At 36.5% G+C, this 16,160-nt stretch overlaps 1 protein-coding gene across 3 annotated transcripts in view; it reads left to right on the forward strand.

The window, feature by feature from the left end:
- The window catches only part of LOC137162440 (phosphatidylcholine translocator ABCB4-like), a 115,203-nt gene that overhangs the window by 60,286 nt on the left and 38,757 nt on the right, over window positions 1-16,160 (forward strand). For all 3 annotated transcript variants that reach the window (XM_067562263.1, XM_067562265.1, XM_067562264.1), the window contains exons 11-19: window positions 1,461-1,571; window positions 5,206-5,331; window positions 5,521-5,724; window positions 6,180-6,350; window positions 8,177-8,338; window positions 9,337-9,501; window positions 10,674-10,820; window positions 13,480-13,584; window positions 15,880-15,957. In XM_067562263.1, coding sequence (XP_067418364.1) covers window positions 1,461-1,571; window positions 5,206-5,331; window positions 5,521-5,724; window positions 6,180-6,350; window positions 8,177-8,338; window positions 9,337-9,501; window positions 10,674-10,820; window positions 13,480-13,584; window positions 15,880-15,957 — 1,269 coding nt within the window. The remainder of the gene's footprint in view (window positions 1-1,460; window positions 1,572-5,205; window positions 5,332-5,520; window positions 5,725-6,179; window positions 6,351-8,176; window positions 8,339-9,336; window positions 9,502-10,673; window positions 10,821-13,479; window positions 13,585-15,879; window positions 15,958-16,160) is intronic.

The following is a 16,160-nucleotide window of genomic DNA, read 5'->3' on the forward strand; positions in this document are numbered from 1 at the left end:
GTTTACACTAACCTATTTTTTCTAAAATTTCTAATTCTTGCTGTACCAGTTGTAGCAATGGTTGGAGAACTAGTGTAGGCCTAGGTGCTTGCTGATGGTTTTTATGACTAAATCTTCCAGACTTGCTCGGGATAGTATTAGAAATAATGGTGATTAAAAACTCTGGTTTCCTTATGCTAACATTGCTTACATAGTTACAGTTAGTGGAGCTGCACTAGTGTTGGTGCAATGGTGTTTTCTCAGAAGACTACAGTACACAAGGCCTAAGGCTAGATTCTGCAAGCCTTCAAAACTTGGAACTCTCACTGACTTCATTTAAAAGTTGATGGAAGTTCCATGTACTGACATTTTGCAGAATTGGGGCTTAAAAAAGATAAAATATCATATTCTGATTAACCAGAGCACCATGTCCTCTCACATGCCTTTGGAGGAGTTCCGTTAGTGGTTGGGTGACTAAGCAGAGAACAAAGGAAAAACAGATTTAAAAGGTATATTTTTAAAATTAGATTTTAAAAAAATTAATACAGTCAATATATACCTTTTGTTACTGAATGCTAGTATTTTATAAAACAAATGTTTAGTGGGACTGGATGGTTCAAGAGATTTATAATAGGATATACAGCCTTTCCTTTCTAAGTAACCATAGCAATAACCAAAACTTAATTCCATCTAGCTGTTTAGTGGTCTATGTGAAATGCAGTTCATTGTCTCTGTCCAGTGTTCTGTAGGCTGATGCCCACAACACAAAACTACCTAGCAAAACTGGCACTGATTGATATTCCTGTTGACACTCTCAATAGACAGGCCAAAGATTTGTATGAGCTTGGAGGCTGAGCTTCCCTATGATCCCTCCAGGAGGTGATCCATGCAGGTCAGGGTCATGCCGCATTGGTGAGGCAAGGTGATAAAGCTTGTAATGCAACTGTTCTGTGGATAAATAGAGGAACTCAGACTCCAATGCTGTCTACTAAATTCAAACAAATTTTTATTCCTTCTTTTTTTAAAAAAAAAGGTACTGTTCCACCTATTGCATATGTAGATACATAGTAGAGCAGTGTTTCTCAAATGGCTGTGTTGAAGGGTTCTGCGAAGAAGCGGAACCGCGTCGCTGAAAACGGCTGTTCGCACGCCGCCGAAAAGAGGAAGATTTTCTCCACTTTTCAGTGGAGGGCATGGCATGGGCGCGCAAGGGTTCCGGGTGGGGGAATAAAATTGAGAAACGGTGTAGTAGAGTAATGAAAAGACAAAACAGGTAATACTGGTGACATGGGTTTTAAGACTTACCTGTGTAATTGTTGATTTCATGCAAACCACCAAAAAATTGCACATAATGTCACTACATAATTATGTTACCTTCTAAGACTTTAGCAGCTGACATAATGTGTTGGGATTGTCATTAGGAAACATGATCAAATTTACTCTTTTCTTTTCATTTCTGTTTGGCATTTTGTTCTACCTAGGAACCTCAAATTGACAGTTTTTCAGAGGCTGGCTACAAACCGGACCACATAAGAGGGAATTTGGAATTCCACAATGTTTACTTCTATTATCCATCTAGGCAAGATGTAAAGGTATTGCAAATGAAGCTGAAATATATTCTAAGTTAAAGATAACTTGATCATTTTAGTGACAGGAAAGTGTCACTATAAACAAACTTTTATTTTCAAAAGCTGGAGTCAGCGAAAGCCTCCCTCTTCAACTTGTACTGCTAACTTGGGTGAAAACTACAAACTGCCTTGTCTTCACTTGGATTTTTCGTTGGATTAGCTAACTTCAGTTAAAAAAATCACCTAGTTTTCCCAGTAAAAACAGACCCAGAGTAGCTTTGCAGTAAAAGTTAAAGGATCTGTTGCTATTATAAACCCTAACTACAATCTCAAATGTCAATGTAGTTTATATCAACAGACTGTGTTTATTTTAGCCCAGTAAGAATGGTGATACAGTCAACTCCAAAAGTATCCGTGGCACAAGTCTGTTAACAGATGAACAAATACCATAAAGGCTTGGACTCAGCCAAGACAGGATAATAGAACCAGTAGACCATTTGCTGCATATACAATGCGAAAGCTTTTTTGCCAGAGGAAAGGATTGTTTTTTTGAGGTCTCTCACAAAAAGTCATAAACTTAATGCAATTAAATATATATGGAAAAGGCTTAAATTATTTTTGAGGATACATTTGTTAAGAGTTTCCTGCAGCATGAACTTGCTTGTTTTTCTACTTTGAAGGCAGATAACTATCCAGCAAAGGGAATCTGTCCCCATTTTGTTTAGGCAGGGTGGGCAAGCAGAGGAGAGAGAGGTTTCATTTTTAGCCAATAGTGCTGAAAAAAGACTTTTGCATGCCAATCTCTCAAGAATTCAAAATAAGTTAGCTATTGTTCAGTCCAGCTCCCATTGAAATCATTGAAAGACTCACAAGGACCTCATTGGAATCTGGTTCAGGTCTCTGGTGTCTAAGGTTTACACCAGTGTGTATGCTAATACAAGGGATTTGGGGTTTTTTTCCTTCTATTCCAGAGATCATCCCACCACTAGATCCTACAGACGCAGAATATAGCCTGAATAATAGCCAAGTAAAAACTTATGAGCAGGACAGAGAATGCAGGGAAGTCTAATTCCAGGTCTACAGTACATGTCTGTTGGTATACCTCTGTCAGTCATAGCTGTTCAGAAGTGTGATCCCTACTAATATAGCCATGCCAGCAGACGTCCATAGTGTAGATGCAGTTATACTATTAAAATTGCACTTTCACCAATACCACTTGTTTCTCACCTGGGGTTTGGTTTTACTATATTGGTACAAAGTGCAGCTGTATCTACCCTAGCAGCACTCCGTTGCTGTAGTACACCTATACCAGCTAAGCATTCCTAAGAAGACACATGGCCTAATACTGCATTAATACTCTGCTACATGACCGCCAAGTTACCTCTTCCTACCAAGAAGAATAAGGCCAAAGAGGGGAGTGTATAGCAAAGCACCCTGCTAGCATAATGAAGATTGCATCTAACCTACCTCCTCAGACATGCCCTTTCTCTTCCATGCTGCACTCCTTTTATATCTTGCACAGTTGTGAGTGAAAGAAGCTGCATGCAGGGGGTTTTAGATTTTTTTTTATTTCAGTGGAGGACAGAAGGCCTGATCCCAGAGCCCATTGAAGACCATAGGAATCTTTCCATTCATTACCATAGATTTTGACACACTTCTAGTTATTAATCTTTCTTGTACCCATTGCTATCCTCCATGTGCACTTGCTTTTTTGAATGTAACAACTTTCCATGCAAGGTCTTGCCAGATTAAGATTTTTTTCTAGCCTTGAGATGTAACTCAGAGGTTTAGGCTAGGATATACAGACTGTTTCAATATATAGACTATTCATTTTCATCTGTACTTAGCCTTTCACTTCACCTGAGTTGTTATCGCATAAATACTAGCAACTTAAGACACTCTTTAACTTAGTAGCAAAATGATTATCACTGCAGTAGTCTGGAATTATTACTGAAATAAGAGTCCCCTTGTCTGTTCCCACATTTGTCTGAAACAAGAGACATACTAGTAAAAGCATGTTTTAAGGGGAATATGTCCCTACCCTATCTCTCTCCTCCTAACCCAGGAGCAAGAAACATCCCAATATACATTAATTCTGTGACAGAACTCAATGGGAGTTTTGCACAACTAAGAAGCATAGAATTTGCGCCTAGTATAGAATGACTGTGAATTGGCTGAAGCTGATTTAGTACGAGACATTTTTATATGATCACTGATATTTGTGTGGAAACAACATTTGTTTAAAAATAATATATCTTCATTATGTAATGGCAGTTTCTGTTAAATTTAATTACTTCCTCCCTGTGGTATTACAATGGAGCCCTCTTATAATTTAAGTGCCATTAGCTTCTATTCTCCCCCCGCCCAACGCCCCAAAAAGTGACTAAAATTGTTTTTCATTGTAATGTGAAAATGCCTAAGTAGCAGATCCCCATCTTTCCATCTCAACATATGTATCCAAGGGCTCTCTTCATTCCCTGAAGCTGTAGGTAATGCTGACAGCTACAAAGGCCCTTCTGTGTAGGGCATAATTCTATTTCCAGTCAGGAGTAAGGCAGTGCTATAAAACTGGACGCCAGGAGAAAGGGATTCTTCTTTTCCTCTTCCACCACAGAGATTAATGGCATCTCCTCTTGTCTACTCAACCAGTGGAGAGAAGAGATGCACACCAACTTTAGTTGTGAAATGCTGCACTCACAGAGGATTAGTACAAGGAGACCTGTTCATAGTGACATGAAACTTCACTAAAGTCAAAAAGCTCCATTCAAAGATCATGTCCGCATAGGGAATGCTACCAAAAAAATGTAATCTCTCCGTTGATAAGTATTTTTCTGTAAAGTCCCCTACTGGTGTCATAAACTAAGGCTTTATCTACATTAGGGGCATTTTCAAAGATTGGCCACCGTTGAGAACACTTGTTGAGATCCACCAGTGACAGCAAAGATGGTAGCCCTACTGTAGAAGAGCTGCTGGCATTTTAGCACTGTATTATCTAAACATGTTCAGAACAGGTCTAATCAACATTGTACATAAAATGCTAGCATCCCAGCTACATAATGGCTCCCAACATTACTATCACTAGAAGAGCAATGTTAGTAATGGTAAGATATTATTGCAAAATTTCCCTAGTGTGAGTCAAGACTTTGGCCACATCTACACTACCAGCTTTCATAGTCATAATTCACCATCAGTGGTAAATTATGGCTATCAGTTTTGTCAGTATAAACAGTGGCAAAAAAGTGTAAAAATTCCCATATGCATGAGTACAATTGAAGGGAATTCAAAGCAAGTAAAAAGGTTTTTGCTCCACAACTAAGTAAACGTGTTTTGCTATGTCCAAGTTCACCATATATGGGTTCTATTGCAATTAGTTCTTCCTCCAGATTGCAAGGTAAATGTTCGTGAAAAGGGTGTGGCTAATAAATGGGGATGCTACTGCATAAAGATAGAATGTAATACATATATTTGACAATGTTTCAGTAGAAAATGTAAATTGAGCCATGATGTAAATAGCAACTATATTGTGCAATGTACTGACGCTGAACCAAATTCTGTTGAAAATTTGGAGAAATTCCACTGAAGTCACTGGATTTTCTCTATATTTATGTGGTGACACATTGTGTTTTTTTGTTAACCTTTTTACTGTTATTTTATTTAGGTATTGAAAGGCTTGAATCTGAAGGTTAATTGTGGCCAGACAGTAGCCCTGGTTGGTAGCAGCGGTTGTGGGAAAAGTACAACTGTTCAACTGATCCAGAGATTTTATGATCCAGAGAAGGGCATGGTAAGACACCTGAACTGAGCAGATTGCTTTTATACATCAAATTACTGTAATGCTTTGAGTGGCCTGATTGATGATGATCAGCTGGCAAAATACAAATGTTTTCCTAAATAATACAGGTGGTAATCTTGATGGAGTTTATATCCTTGATTGGGACACTTATATGCATGTTTTTATTTTCTTTACATTTAGATTACTCTTGATGGGCAGGATATTAAGAACCTAAATCTAAGATATCTGAGAGAGATTATTGGTGTGGTGAATCAGGAGCCTGTGCTATTTGCTACTACTATTGCAGAAAACATCCGCTATGGCCGTGAAGATGTCACTATGGAAGAGATTGAAAAAGCAGTCAAGGAAGCTAATGCCTATGACTTTATCATGAAACTGCCTGATGTAAGCAAGTCAACTCTGCTGTCAAATTCTTCTCTCTCAAACCTTCTAATACCAAATAGCTTCTTAAGAAGAGTTTCCATAACTCAGAAGTTAGAGCAAGTTAAACCCATAATTGTCAATTCCAACATAGCATTCCAACCTCGCCAGTACTTTTTCACATCTTCCTAGAAAGACGGTAGAATCAAAGTAATTTTAAATCTGCAAGCCATGGCTTGATGAGCACTTTGCAGAGATGATTAGGACTGAAAAATATTAGAATCCTGCAAACACAAAAAATAGGAAGATAAAATCATATGATCTGCATATCTTTCAGTCTGCTTGGCTGTGCTTTGGTAAAAGGAAAGGATTTTGTGGGCATAGAGATGTGCTCAATCTGCAATTTTACACTGTCTTTTATTGGTATTATGGGTTAAAATAATTGACCGTTCTGGAAACCTGTCTTTAAAACCTTGTAGAAGTTTGAAACCCTGGTTGGAGAAAGAGGGGCACAACTGAGTGGAGGTCAGAAACAGAGAATAGCTATTGCACGAGCTCTGGTTCGCAATCCCAAGATTCTTCTTCTCGATGAGGCAACTTCAGCTTTGGATACTGAAAGTGAATCAGTTGTACAAACAGCACTGGATAAGGTCTGTACAGCTTTAGACCTAAGTTCATAGTTTTTGTTTTAATCTTTAAACTTTTCAAATTTTGTGTAAACAGGTGTGAGAAATAGCTAAACTTTCTAAGGCAAATTTTAATTGATATATAATTTATATGTATTTGCCCATTGATCTGAAGTTAAACAGAAATGTTTTTAAAAAAAACACATTTAAAAACACAATTTGAAATGTCAACTTACCAGTAATATAGTTAGCTAAATGGCTTCACTAAGGGTTACATTTACTTAATCACTTAGGCACTTTTGAAAATTTTACCCTAATTGTTTAAGGCAGCTGTCTATATGGATCTTCACTTATCCTGTATTCTTTGTTGTCTGTATTGTACGGGTGCCCATGTTTACAATATAGTACAACTTTATTACTCGACCAATAGCAACCACATCTTTGAGTTTTCTTTCTCTATCCTCTGTCTCATTACATAAGTATGCATATTATCTTATGGGTAAGCATGACTGTATGTACAGTACTCACTTCAGAAATGATGTTCCATCACCTTTCTGGTGTGTCTGCCACAGGGGACGCTAGGAAACATCTGTCTATGTGCATAGGCGTGCGCAGCATATTTCATTAGGGTGTGCACATTTTCATTAGGGTGTGCACCCAGGGAATTTCATTGCAAACTTAATTCCACCAGCAGGCCACATTTGAATTACTTGCTGGCGGAATTCTCACCGCGTCCTAGTCTCCACCGCGAAATATCATGAGGAACGATATTTCGATGGCAGATCACGGCAAAATCTCACAGCTCCTTCTTCCTCCTGTCTTGCCGTCTGCCGAAAAATCACGCGCCCTCCTCTCTTTCGGCAGCAGATGGCGCTGCAGGATGCATCATAAAAGGGCAGTATGTTTGACACCCTGCATTAGGATATGCCTGGGCACACCCAGCACACCCTGTGCGCATGCCTATGTCTATGTGGTGATTTGAATTAGGTATATGCACACCCAGCCCGTTGGCAGTCACACCAGGTGCCTCTTGGCAATATTTTGCAGTCCAATAAACAGTCAAACTGGAAGTATACTGTATTCAATGAAGATTTTAAAACTGAAATACACATAGCCTAGAGTCTCTAGCTGGGCTGTAAGATGTTTGTATCAGTTTATTCCAGAATTTAGTGTTAAAATTTACATTTACAGCCTTCTCTCATCTGGTTTTTAAACTAGTTAACTCTGGCATTTGATAGATCACTTCTGAGAATAATAAGACTCCAGAATCAGGTGTGTAACTGAAGTAACTTTATAGAGAAAATGTTAGCCTTTTAACTTCAGTGAAGTTACTAGTGTAGCTTCTACTTACCCTGAGTATTGTTTGAAAAATCAGGGCTTTAGAATTCAATTAATTAATGTTTGTAAAGTGTTTTGAAGTCAAGCTTTTAGGAAAATGCAGTTTTTCCCTTTCCCAGGAAAACTCAACATTTCAAAATTATTTTCTATTTCAAGTTGGAACAAAAAGTTGAAATATCAAAATTCCAAAAAAGTTTTGAATTGGCTATATTGATACAGAAATTTCAGATATTTTAAATCAAAAACAATACTTTAAAATGTTGAAACAATATTGTTCGCTTCTGACCTACACTTTGAAACAAAAAAAACATTTCATTTTTAAAATATTTTAAATTAATTTTTTTGTTTCAGTTCACTTAATCAAAAAATTGAATTTTTTTGTTGTAATTGACCTTTTCACAATTTACAATGGGAAAATTTAAGTCAAAATATTTCAGCTGGCTCTACAGTGAAGGTGAAAAATCTATACATACATATAGTTATTATTAAATCTATTGTTGTGCCTTTTCTAGGCCAGGGAAGGCCGCACCACCATTGTAATAGCTCATCGCTTGTCCACCATCCGAAACGCAGATCTTATTGCTGCTTTTGAAGATGGAGTCATCACAGAACAAGGGACCCATCATGAACTGATGAAAATGAATGGAATTTACTGCAAACTTGTTAACATGCAGGTGGTTTTCCTATCTTCTAAGTGTCATCATGTTTTGTGCTGCTGATTTTATCATATTTGATTTTGTCAGAGTCCCAACATCACAACATTTTATCAACAATGAAACTGTAGAGGAAAGAGTAGGAAGTGTTGCTTGAGACAAAAGAATATTAAATTGCATAACTGCAAAAGCTCAGAAAATAAAATGCACAGGATCAATGCAAAGAAATGGAAATTATGGAGTAAGGAAATTTTGAGGGTAAAAGTCTTAAGAATAATATTGGATTAGAAATAACAAAAATTAAATGAGAAAAAGTAAAGGCAAATTGTGTCCAGTTCTAGCTCTGATCAGTACTCTGAATCCTTTGGGGATGCATAACCACCTTTTCAACTTACTAATGCCTCTGGTGAATCTGGCTCCCAAAATTTATTTTTCAAATTTGGTCTATCTTCATCATCCTCTCTATCTTGTAAGTCCAGAATTTTCAGAGTTCTGCACTAGTTGGGAAACTTTGCTTCCCTTCTTCAGTATTTGGTAGTATGCCCACTGATAACTCATTTCTGCCAACTTTACTCACAATGAGCCTGATTCTTATTTACATTAAGGCTCTTCTACACCACTCTGATAATGGAAATGGGTCTTAATATGGATATAACTGGTTTACACTCATTTTAAGTCTCCTTTACATCAAGAGAACAGTGTAATGGGACTCAATTTAAACAAGAAACAAGCTCAATAAATAGTACTTTATTCCACAAGTTGTCTTATTGCATTCTTGAGGAGTTAGATTCTACTCAGCATGAATAAGGATGGCAGAATCAGGCTATGAGTACAGTCAAGATCTTCAGAAATACAGTCAAACTGTTTTATAACCACTAAAGTATCATATATGTCCCAGACCTGATTATTATTCCATTTAGTTAACAGTCATTTTAACTACTCTTGAGTTTATCATTTGGAAGTTCAAGGTAATATATTTATAAATTATTTTCTTAGCATGATTTTGTACCCCATTTCAGACAATAGGAACCGAAGTTCAGTCAGAAGAAGAAGAAGCTGAAAACACCTCCAAAGTGACCGTGAAAGCATCGATAAGAAATGGATTGAGAAAGCGATCAACTCGGAAAAGCATCAAAAAGCCAGAAATACAGGATGATGGCCTGGATGTGAAGACTGTTCAGGCTGTAAGTGTCTTTGCTTGAATTTTTTTTTTTTTTTTACTACACTGCATCCAGTATCCTTTGGTTCCTTAGCAGGACAGTAAATGTTCAGAAAGAAGTGATTCTCCCTCCTAATGCATAAGAAAATGTTAAGTTTACAGAGAGCTTACTCAGTCTGGGATAGGAGAAGAGGGAGGCTCTTGCTTAAGGGAAAATAACATTAAATGTGAATATGATGTGTAAACGTGGCATAGAAAGAGTGGACCAAAATCTCATAATTTGATAAAAAGATGCTTTTTAATGAGTTAGTGTGCAGAAGTACTGTGAGACCTGAATGAATACTGGAATGGCAAAGTATGTAAATTCTGAATCACATTTTGATCTGGTCATATTCATAACCATAATGCTAACCATGAACATTCATGCAAACAAACTGGGGTTTTGTTTTGTATAAAAGTTTATGGAAAGGATTTTAGGTCCATAGCTCAGATTCATTTAATCATAAAAAGAAATTGGTTAAAATTATGAATCAGAATTACTTGAAGCAGTCTGTATAGATTATATTGTATCATCCAGTCATGGAGCAGAAACAAAACCATGAAATCATTCACACAGCTCAACTAGTAAATTCTGAATATCACATAATTGAATTAATACTAGCTATGAACATTTAACCATCTGTAAGCTGACTTGTTTGCATAACAAATACATTTAGTAAAAATGATGATCTATTTGCGGATAATAAATACAAATTGTTCATAATCAATCTAGTCAGATCCACCAAATGCCATTAAATGCACTGTCCAAGACAAATAAAGTTGTCCTAACCCTGTACTTTTTATTGATTCAACCTCACTGAAGACTATAGGAATTTTGTGTGAAATCCCTGTAGGATAAAGTTCAAAATGTGATTGTCAGAATTAATATGGACTTTTTCTAATAACACATTCATCTTTTTCTGTCTCTTATTTCAGGTATTACTAATGTGTACGGAGTAACAGACAAAATTACTGCAGATAATTAATGAGTTGTGTTATTAAAAAAGCAGATAGGTTTGGGTACCCAGCGCTAGTAGCTAGGAGTAGGTAATTGACTATCCACATGCCTTTTTTCCGCCTGTTGATGTTACATGTTTGTTCGATGTTACATGTTGTACAACATTATATAATTGTTCTAATAAGATCCATATATTCCAGGATGAAAATGTGCCTCCAGTTTCATTTCTGAAAATTATGAAGCTGAACAAAACTGAATGGCCTTTCTTTGTAGTTGGAACTTTATCTGCAATTATCAATGGAGCTTTACAACCTGCATTTGCAATAATATTTTCTGAAATTATAGGGGTAAGTTCAAATAAAATATGCAATAAACTATATCACCACTTTTAACTTTGACTTTAATTCCCACCTGCGCTTAAGTTTCTTTACACTAAACTGAGAATTTTTATAATTTTTACTTGGTGACGGTGTTGACACACCAATATCAAGATTGTGCCTTAACACAAGAGTCCTGCATTGGGAAGTTCAGGAGTAGGTGATGGGGAAAGGTGCCATTGGTGCAGAGGATGCTTCAGGAGGGATTCTAGTAGACTCACCCAGAATTTCTTCTGGGGAATACACACTGCAAAGATGCAACATGTGTTTCCCATCTTATCTCCAACTAGGTCCATTGTGGGATGAGGCTCAGCTATGATGCACCATTACCTCTATCTCTCTCTTGTGCATCTGTACAGGCTGAATCATAATCTGGCCCAGAAAGAGAAGTGTCCAGAAATAAAACGAAACAAAAAAAATTGCATTATGTGAATGAGCAGAACAAGGGAAACCCTTCTGCATAGAAGGAGCAATTGTACAGTGGGTAACTGAATCACTAGCCACTTGAGTTTATAGTACCAGAAAATAAAGATGTCAGAAACCAGGCTCTTTTACAATGTCTAGGCCAAAAAAAGAAATCAAGTGACATGTCATGTCCTATTCCACTGATGTGTAAGGTTTTATCTGATGGTAGCTGCCTTTTGGGGAAAAAAGAGTTCTGTACCTGTGTCATCCTTCAGCCTTTGATACAGATAGTAATAGGAGATATCCCTGATGAAAGATGACAGATCTATTTCAATCCTGTTCTTCCAACATATTTCTGTGTCAATGCAATGTTGTAAAGAGTCTGTCATCAGGGAGGAGGAAATAATTGAAGAAATATAACTAAAGGACTTTCCTTTGCAAAGCATTGGTTTTTTTTTTTGGTTTTTTTTTTTAAAGAAAATTCTTTGTTTTTCAGTAAGCTAAACCCAATGAGTATTTTCAGTTTCTGGCCCTTGATAAGAAATTTAAATAATTGTATTCTAAATGATGTCACTCAGGCATGAGTGATAAAGTGTGGCAAACTGGAGCTTGTCTGAATAAATATGAAAGAATTTCTGACCTGAGGTAGATTCACAGTTATTAGAAAAATGAGATAATGGCAGGAGTAATACATTACTTGACTCAACAGCAAAATGCAAACAGGCCCCCTCTAGTTCTTTATAAAAGATTTAATGATGACCTCAGATGTCCATTGCTAGAAATTCATAACTTTTCAGAAGACACGCTTTTAGAAACATTACATTTCATTACTCTGCAAACATGGCAAACCCATCTGCTGGGGATCATACAGGCCTATTGCTTTACTAAAGACCAACATTTAAATACTGGCCAATGTCTTGGGACTAGGCACATAAATGATGATGATAATAAAAGCGCACAGTGTACTGATCTATCCAGATTCTGCTCAGGAAAGCCAAGAGCAGATGAGTCTTAATGCACGTTAGGGTTATTGGCCTCCAAATTATGACTATTTGAGGGTGTGAATTTGCTGTCCTTCAGTGATACTCATTTAATCTGTATAAAGCCTGAGTAGTCAAGTGCTTGTGCTGGCCATATACTCTGGAATGAATTTTACCTCATCATCCTCACAAGTGCGTTGCGCTCATCATTGTACATCTCAATTCCAAACCACAAATACCAACCCTGTTCGCAATAACTTATACTTGTTTAATCTATCCTAACTACCCTAAAATTGCTTTCTTTTTTGGGTATGTTCTTTATTTTTGAAAATAAAAAGGTGTTTGAAAAACGTATATTTTTTGTTTATTCAATTTTAAAGCCATCAGTGCTCTTGGAACTTTTTTTTTTTTTTTAAACAATCCAGCTGACTTATTCTATATTTTCTGTTTTTCTATTTCTTTGTATTTTTAATCCTCATGGCACATGGATGAACCAGTAGTTCATCAGCGAGAGTCCTGTGTCACCTTAAAGACTAACCAATTTATTTGGGCATCAGCTTTTTTGGGCAGAAACCCACTTCGTTGGATGCAATGTAGTTCATGTATTTCTTATTCCTCACTGGATGTCATATTCCTCTTTGTTGACATCTGATTGCTGCTGTTGAGATAAGTGTTACAAAAAGAGTATTATGATTTCAAGGGAGGAATGTGTAGTAGAAGCAAGTAAAATCTGAGCAATATAGAACCTGCTTACATTCATCTATCTTAAATCATTTTTTTAAAAGGCAAAAAATGCAGACAATACATGATACGTAAGCAGAACTATATTTAAAAACAGTGTTAATAGTTTTCCATAAGGTACCAGTGGGGCTTGAAAAGATAATGCTTAAGGTATTGTTCAGAATTAACTCATATTTTTAATTCACTGAGCTTAATAAGTGTCTGGAACTGTCACATAAAAAAAGAAAAGATGATTTCTAAGTTTTTGTCTAAGCCACAAGAAGTGCATGTAGGGTGAAATTCAGCACTGTGCAAACGGCCCAAACGTGGTTTACGTACCACTTAATCCCGTTTTTTATATATATATATATATATATATTTAAGTCATTATTAACACAGGAGAACTGAAAAAATCATTCAAATTCTACAGTTGTTTATCCTTGTTAACATTATCAGCAATGTAATATGGGAAGATTTGTACATAATTTAATTAAATAAAATGAAATCTGAATTCTCTTTAATAGATTTTTGCAGAAACAGACAAGACCATTGTAAGAAACAAGAGCAATATGTATTCACTGCTATTTTTAGCACTTGGGATCATTTCTTTTGTTACTTTTTTTCTTCAGGTAGGTTTTATTATTTTACCTTTACTATAATTGTTGTTTTAGAAACTAGATTGAAAGATATTAAGCTTTCAGTGTATTTGAATCACATAACAAGGGAGAAAAATAATTGATAGTACACTTCTAGTACTAAGTGTCAGCAGCCCCCCTTTGGTCAGACAGGGCACTATGCAAGTCCGCTCAGATCAGTGGGGTGGTCAATCTGCCTTTCTTATCTGAGTCTTTATAGTCCTGTTCTGGAGGCAAGGATATTAATTTCTGTCCCATCGGGCTTCTGTTTATGTTTGGTGGGGGTTATCTGGCCCTTGCCCTCAAGGGGCTTGGAACCCCCTTTTTGCTCTTAAGGGATAGGTAGGGGAACCCAGGCCCACCCACTCCACTAGGTTCTGGCTCACAGCCTTTAACCCACACAGGCAGAATCAGTCCTCCACAATTCTCCCTGCAGCTCCTTCTTTCTTCCCTTGGTTCTGTAGGCTTCTGCAGCCTGTGGCTCTGGTCATCCCTTCTTTGGGTCTTTGTCATTCTGAGGCACTTTCTCATCAGCTTAGTGGCAGAACCTTCTTTCTCTGACCTGCTGGCCTGTGTGCTTCTCAGTTTTTATTTTCCCAGCTGCTCTGAGGCTGCCATGACAAATGTATATACAAAGTGTACATATTTCTCCCCTGAAAATCACACCATTCCTATGTTGTTCACTTTCTTAGTCCCTGGTCCTTTAATATGGATGGCATAGGTGGACATGTGTGCCCACATGGAGCTCTAATTGAAGTCAGTGGAGTTGTATTCAGGGGGCTTCCCACAAAGAACAACTCGAATGTGTAGGGCCTTAGACTGTAAACTCTTTTTGGGATAGGGACTCTCTCTTCCTTGGTATTTGTGCAGTGCCTAGCATAATAGGTCCCCAATCCTGATTGGAGTATCTGAATGCAACCACAGCAGAAATTATATGGATATAAATTAAGAGAGAGAATTTTGAAATTTGGCCTTTTAATTTAGATTTTTTTTTTAAATAGAGTAAGGGCAAAAGTTTCACCTGCACAGTATGTGCACACATGTTGGGGTGTGTGTTTATAAAACACACACTTGCATGCACAAGCAGGTATCTGTTGGTGCAATTACCCATTTGGCTTATAAAAATGTCTCTTTTTATATATCGATGTAGCATAGAGCCTGAGTCTTGAAAATTTAACTATATGTGTGTATTTACAATAGGTTTGATATGCAATAGAAATTATTCTTTTTATATATTTGGGAATGATTTTATAAATTAAATGTATGGCAGAGGTGGTTGTGATATGGCATCCCCAAACTAGTGAAAAGAAATTAATACAAAGATGTATTCATTTTATAAGTTGTTTATATAGCATGCGTTCTAAGATGCACATTTAAATGTGTCCAGTTATCCTTTTTTTTTTAAGTCACATTATTGTGGTAATTCATTGACTTCATTATTGTATAGGTTCCAACAATTAAGACTTAAGAGAAAAATAAATATTTGTTCACTATAAAAGTGCTATAGTAATTTTTCTTTATATTATATAGAGCTACAGATATATATTTGTGTCCATGTTTTATATTGAAATACTATAAAATTTTTCAGCTGTAGAAATGTTTTCAGTAGATTCTGAGAACAAATATTTGCAGTAGTTTCTGAGATGTTTCGCAGCTGCAGTTGTAGAAAGTATGGTAATAAGCTAAATTATGACAACACTACTGACAAAAGTTGTCATGACAAAAAAATGGCAATAACATGTTTCCCCATCATTTTCATTGTCATGATGGTCTCATTTATCACCTACTTCCTATGGCATTACAGTGATTCATGCCTGTGACTAAAAATAAGTTTAGCTGATTACCAAGCACTGTTGATGTATTAGGACTGGATGGCTTAAGTGTTTTGTATTGGGACACTGAGAGTTAAATCCTGACTCCACTGAAGTTGATGGGAACTTTGCCCATTGACTTCAATGGGCAGGATTTCACCCTGAGTCTTTTACCTTGAAGTCATTGGTTTGAATATGACCCATGTAGTTATGACAGGAAATTGAAGCACATTAGTCGAGTAACGTGGGGAAATTTGCCTGTGCTGTACACTTTTTATTTAGGAATAAGGGACTTAAATTTCTGTGCTATAAATCTGCTGCCCCTCACAAGTACTAACTCTGTCTTTTAAATGTTTTTTTATTATTCAGAGTAAAATATTGTGCAATCTATAAAATGTGTTTTTGCATATGACTGTATTTATCTGATCATGACCAAATAGTTGTAATTATATAATAACCACTCTGTTTCTTCCCAAAGGGTTTCACATTTGGCAAAGCTGGAGAGATCCTTACAATGAGGCTTCGATTCATGGCATTTAAAGCAATGCTTAGACAGGTAAGATTAAAATGTATTTAGTTTTCCAGAGTTTTTATATGCTTGTTTGTTTAGCTGTCATATAAATACCTTCAAGTTTAATTACCAGTCATACTATGATTTATTTAAATCAGTTTGAGAAGTTGATTTAGATAATTAAGTGCAATCCCCTTATATAGACACTCAAATCAGTTTTAGAAAGGCTTGTATTCATATGACTTAAG

This window comes from Emydura macquarii, unplaced genomic scaffold, assembly GCF_026122565.2.
Source record: "Emydura macquarii macquarii isolate MOO-44397 ecotype Brisbane River unplaced genomic scaffold, CSIRO-AGI_Emac_v2 contig_2422, whole genome shotgun sequence".
Taxonomy (NCBI): domain Eukaryota; kingdom Metazoa; phylum Chordata; order Testudines; family Chelidae; genus Emydura; species Emydura macquarii.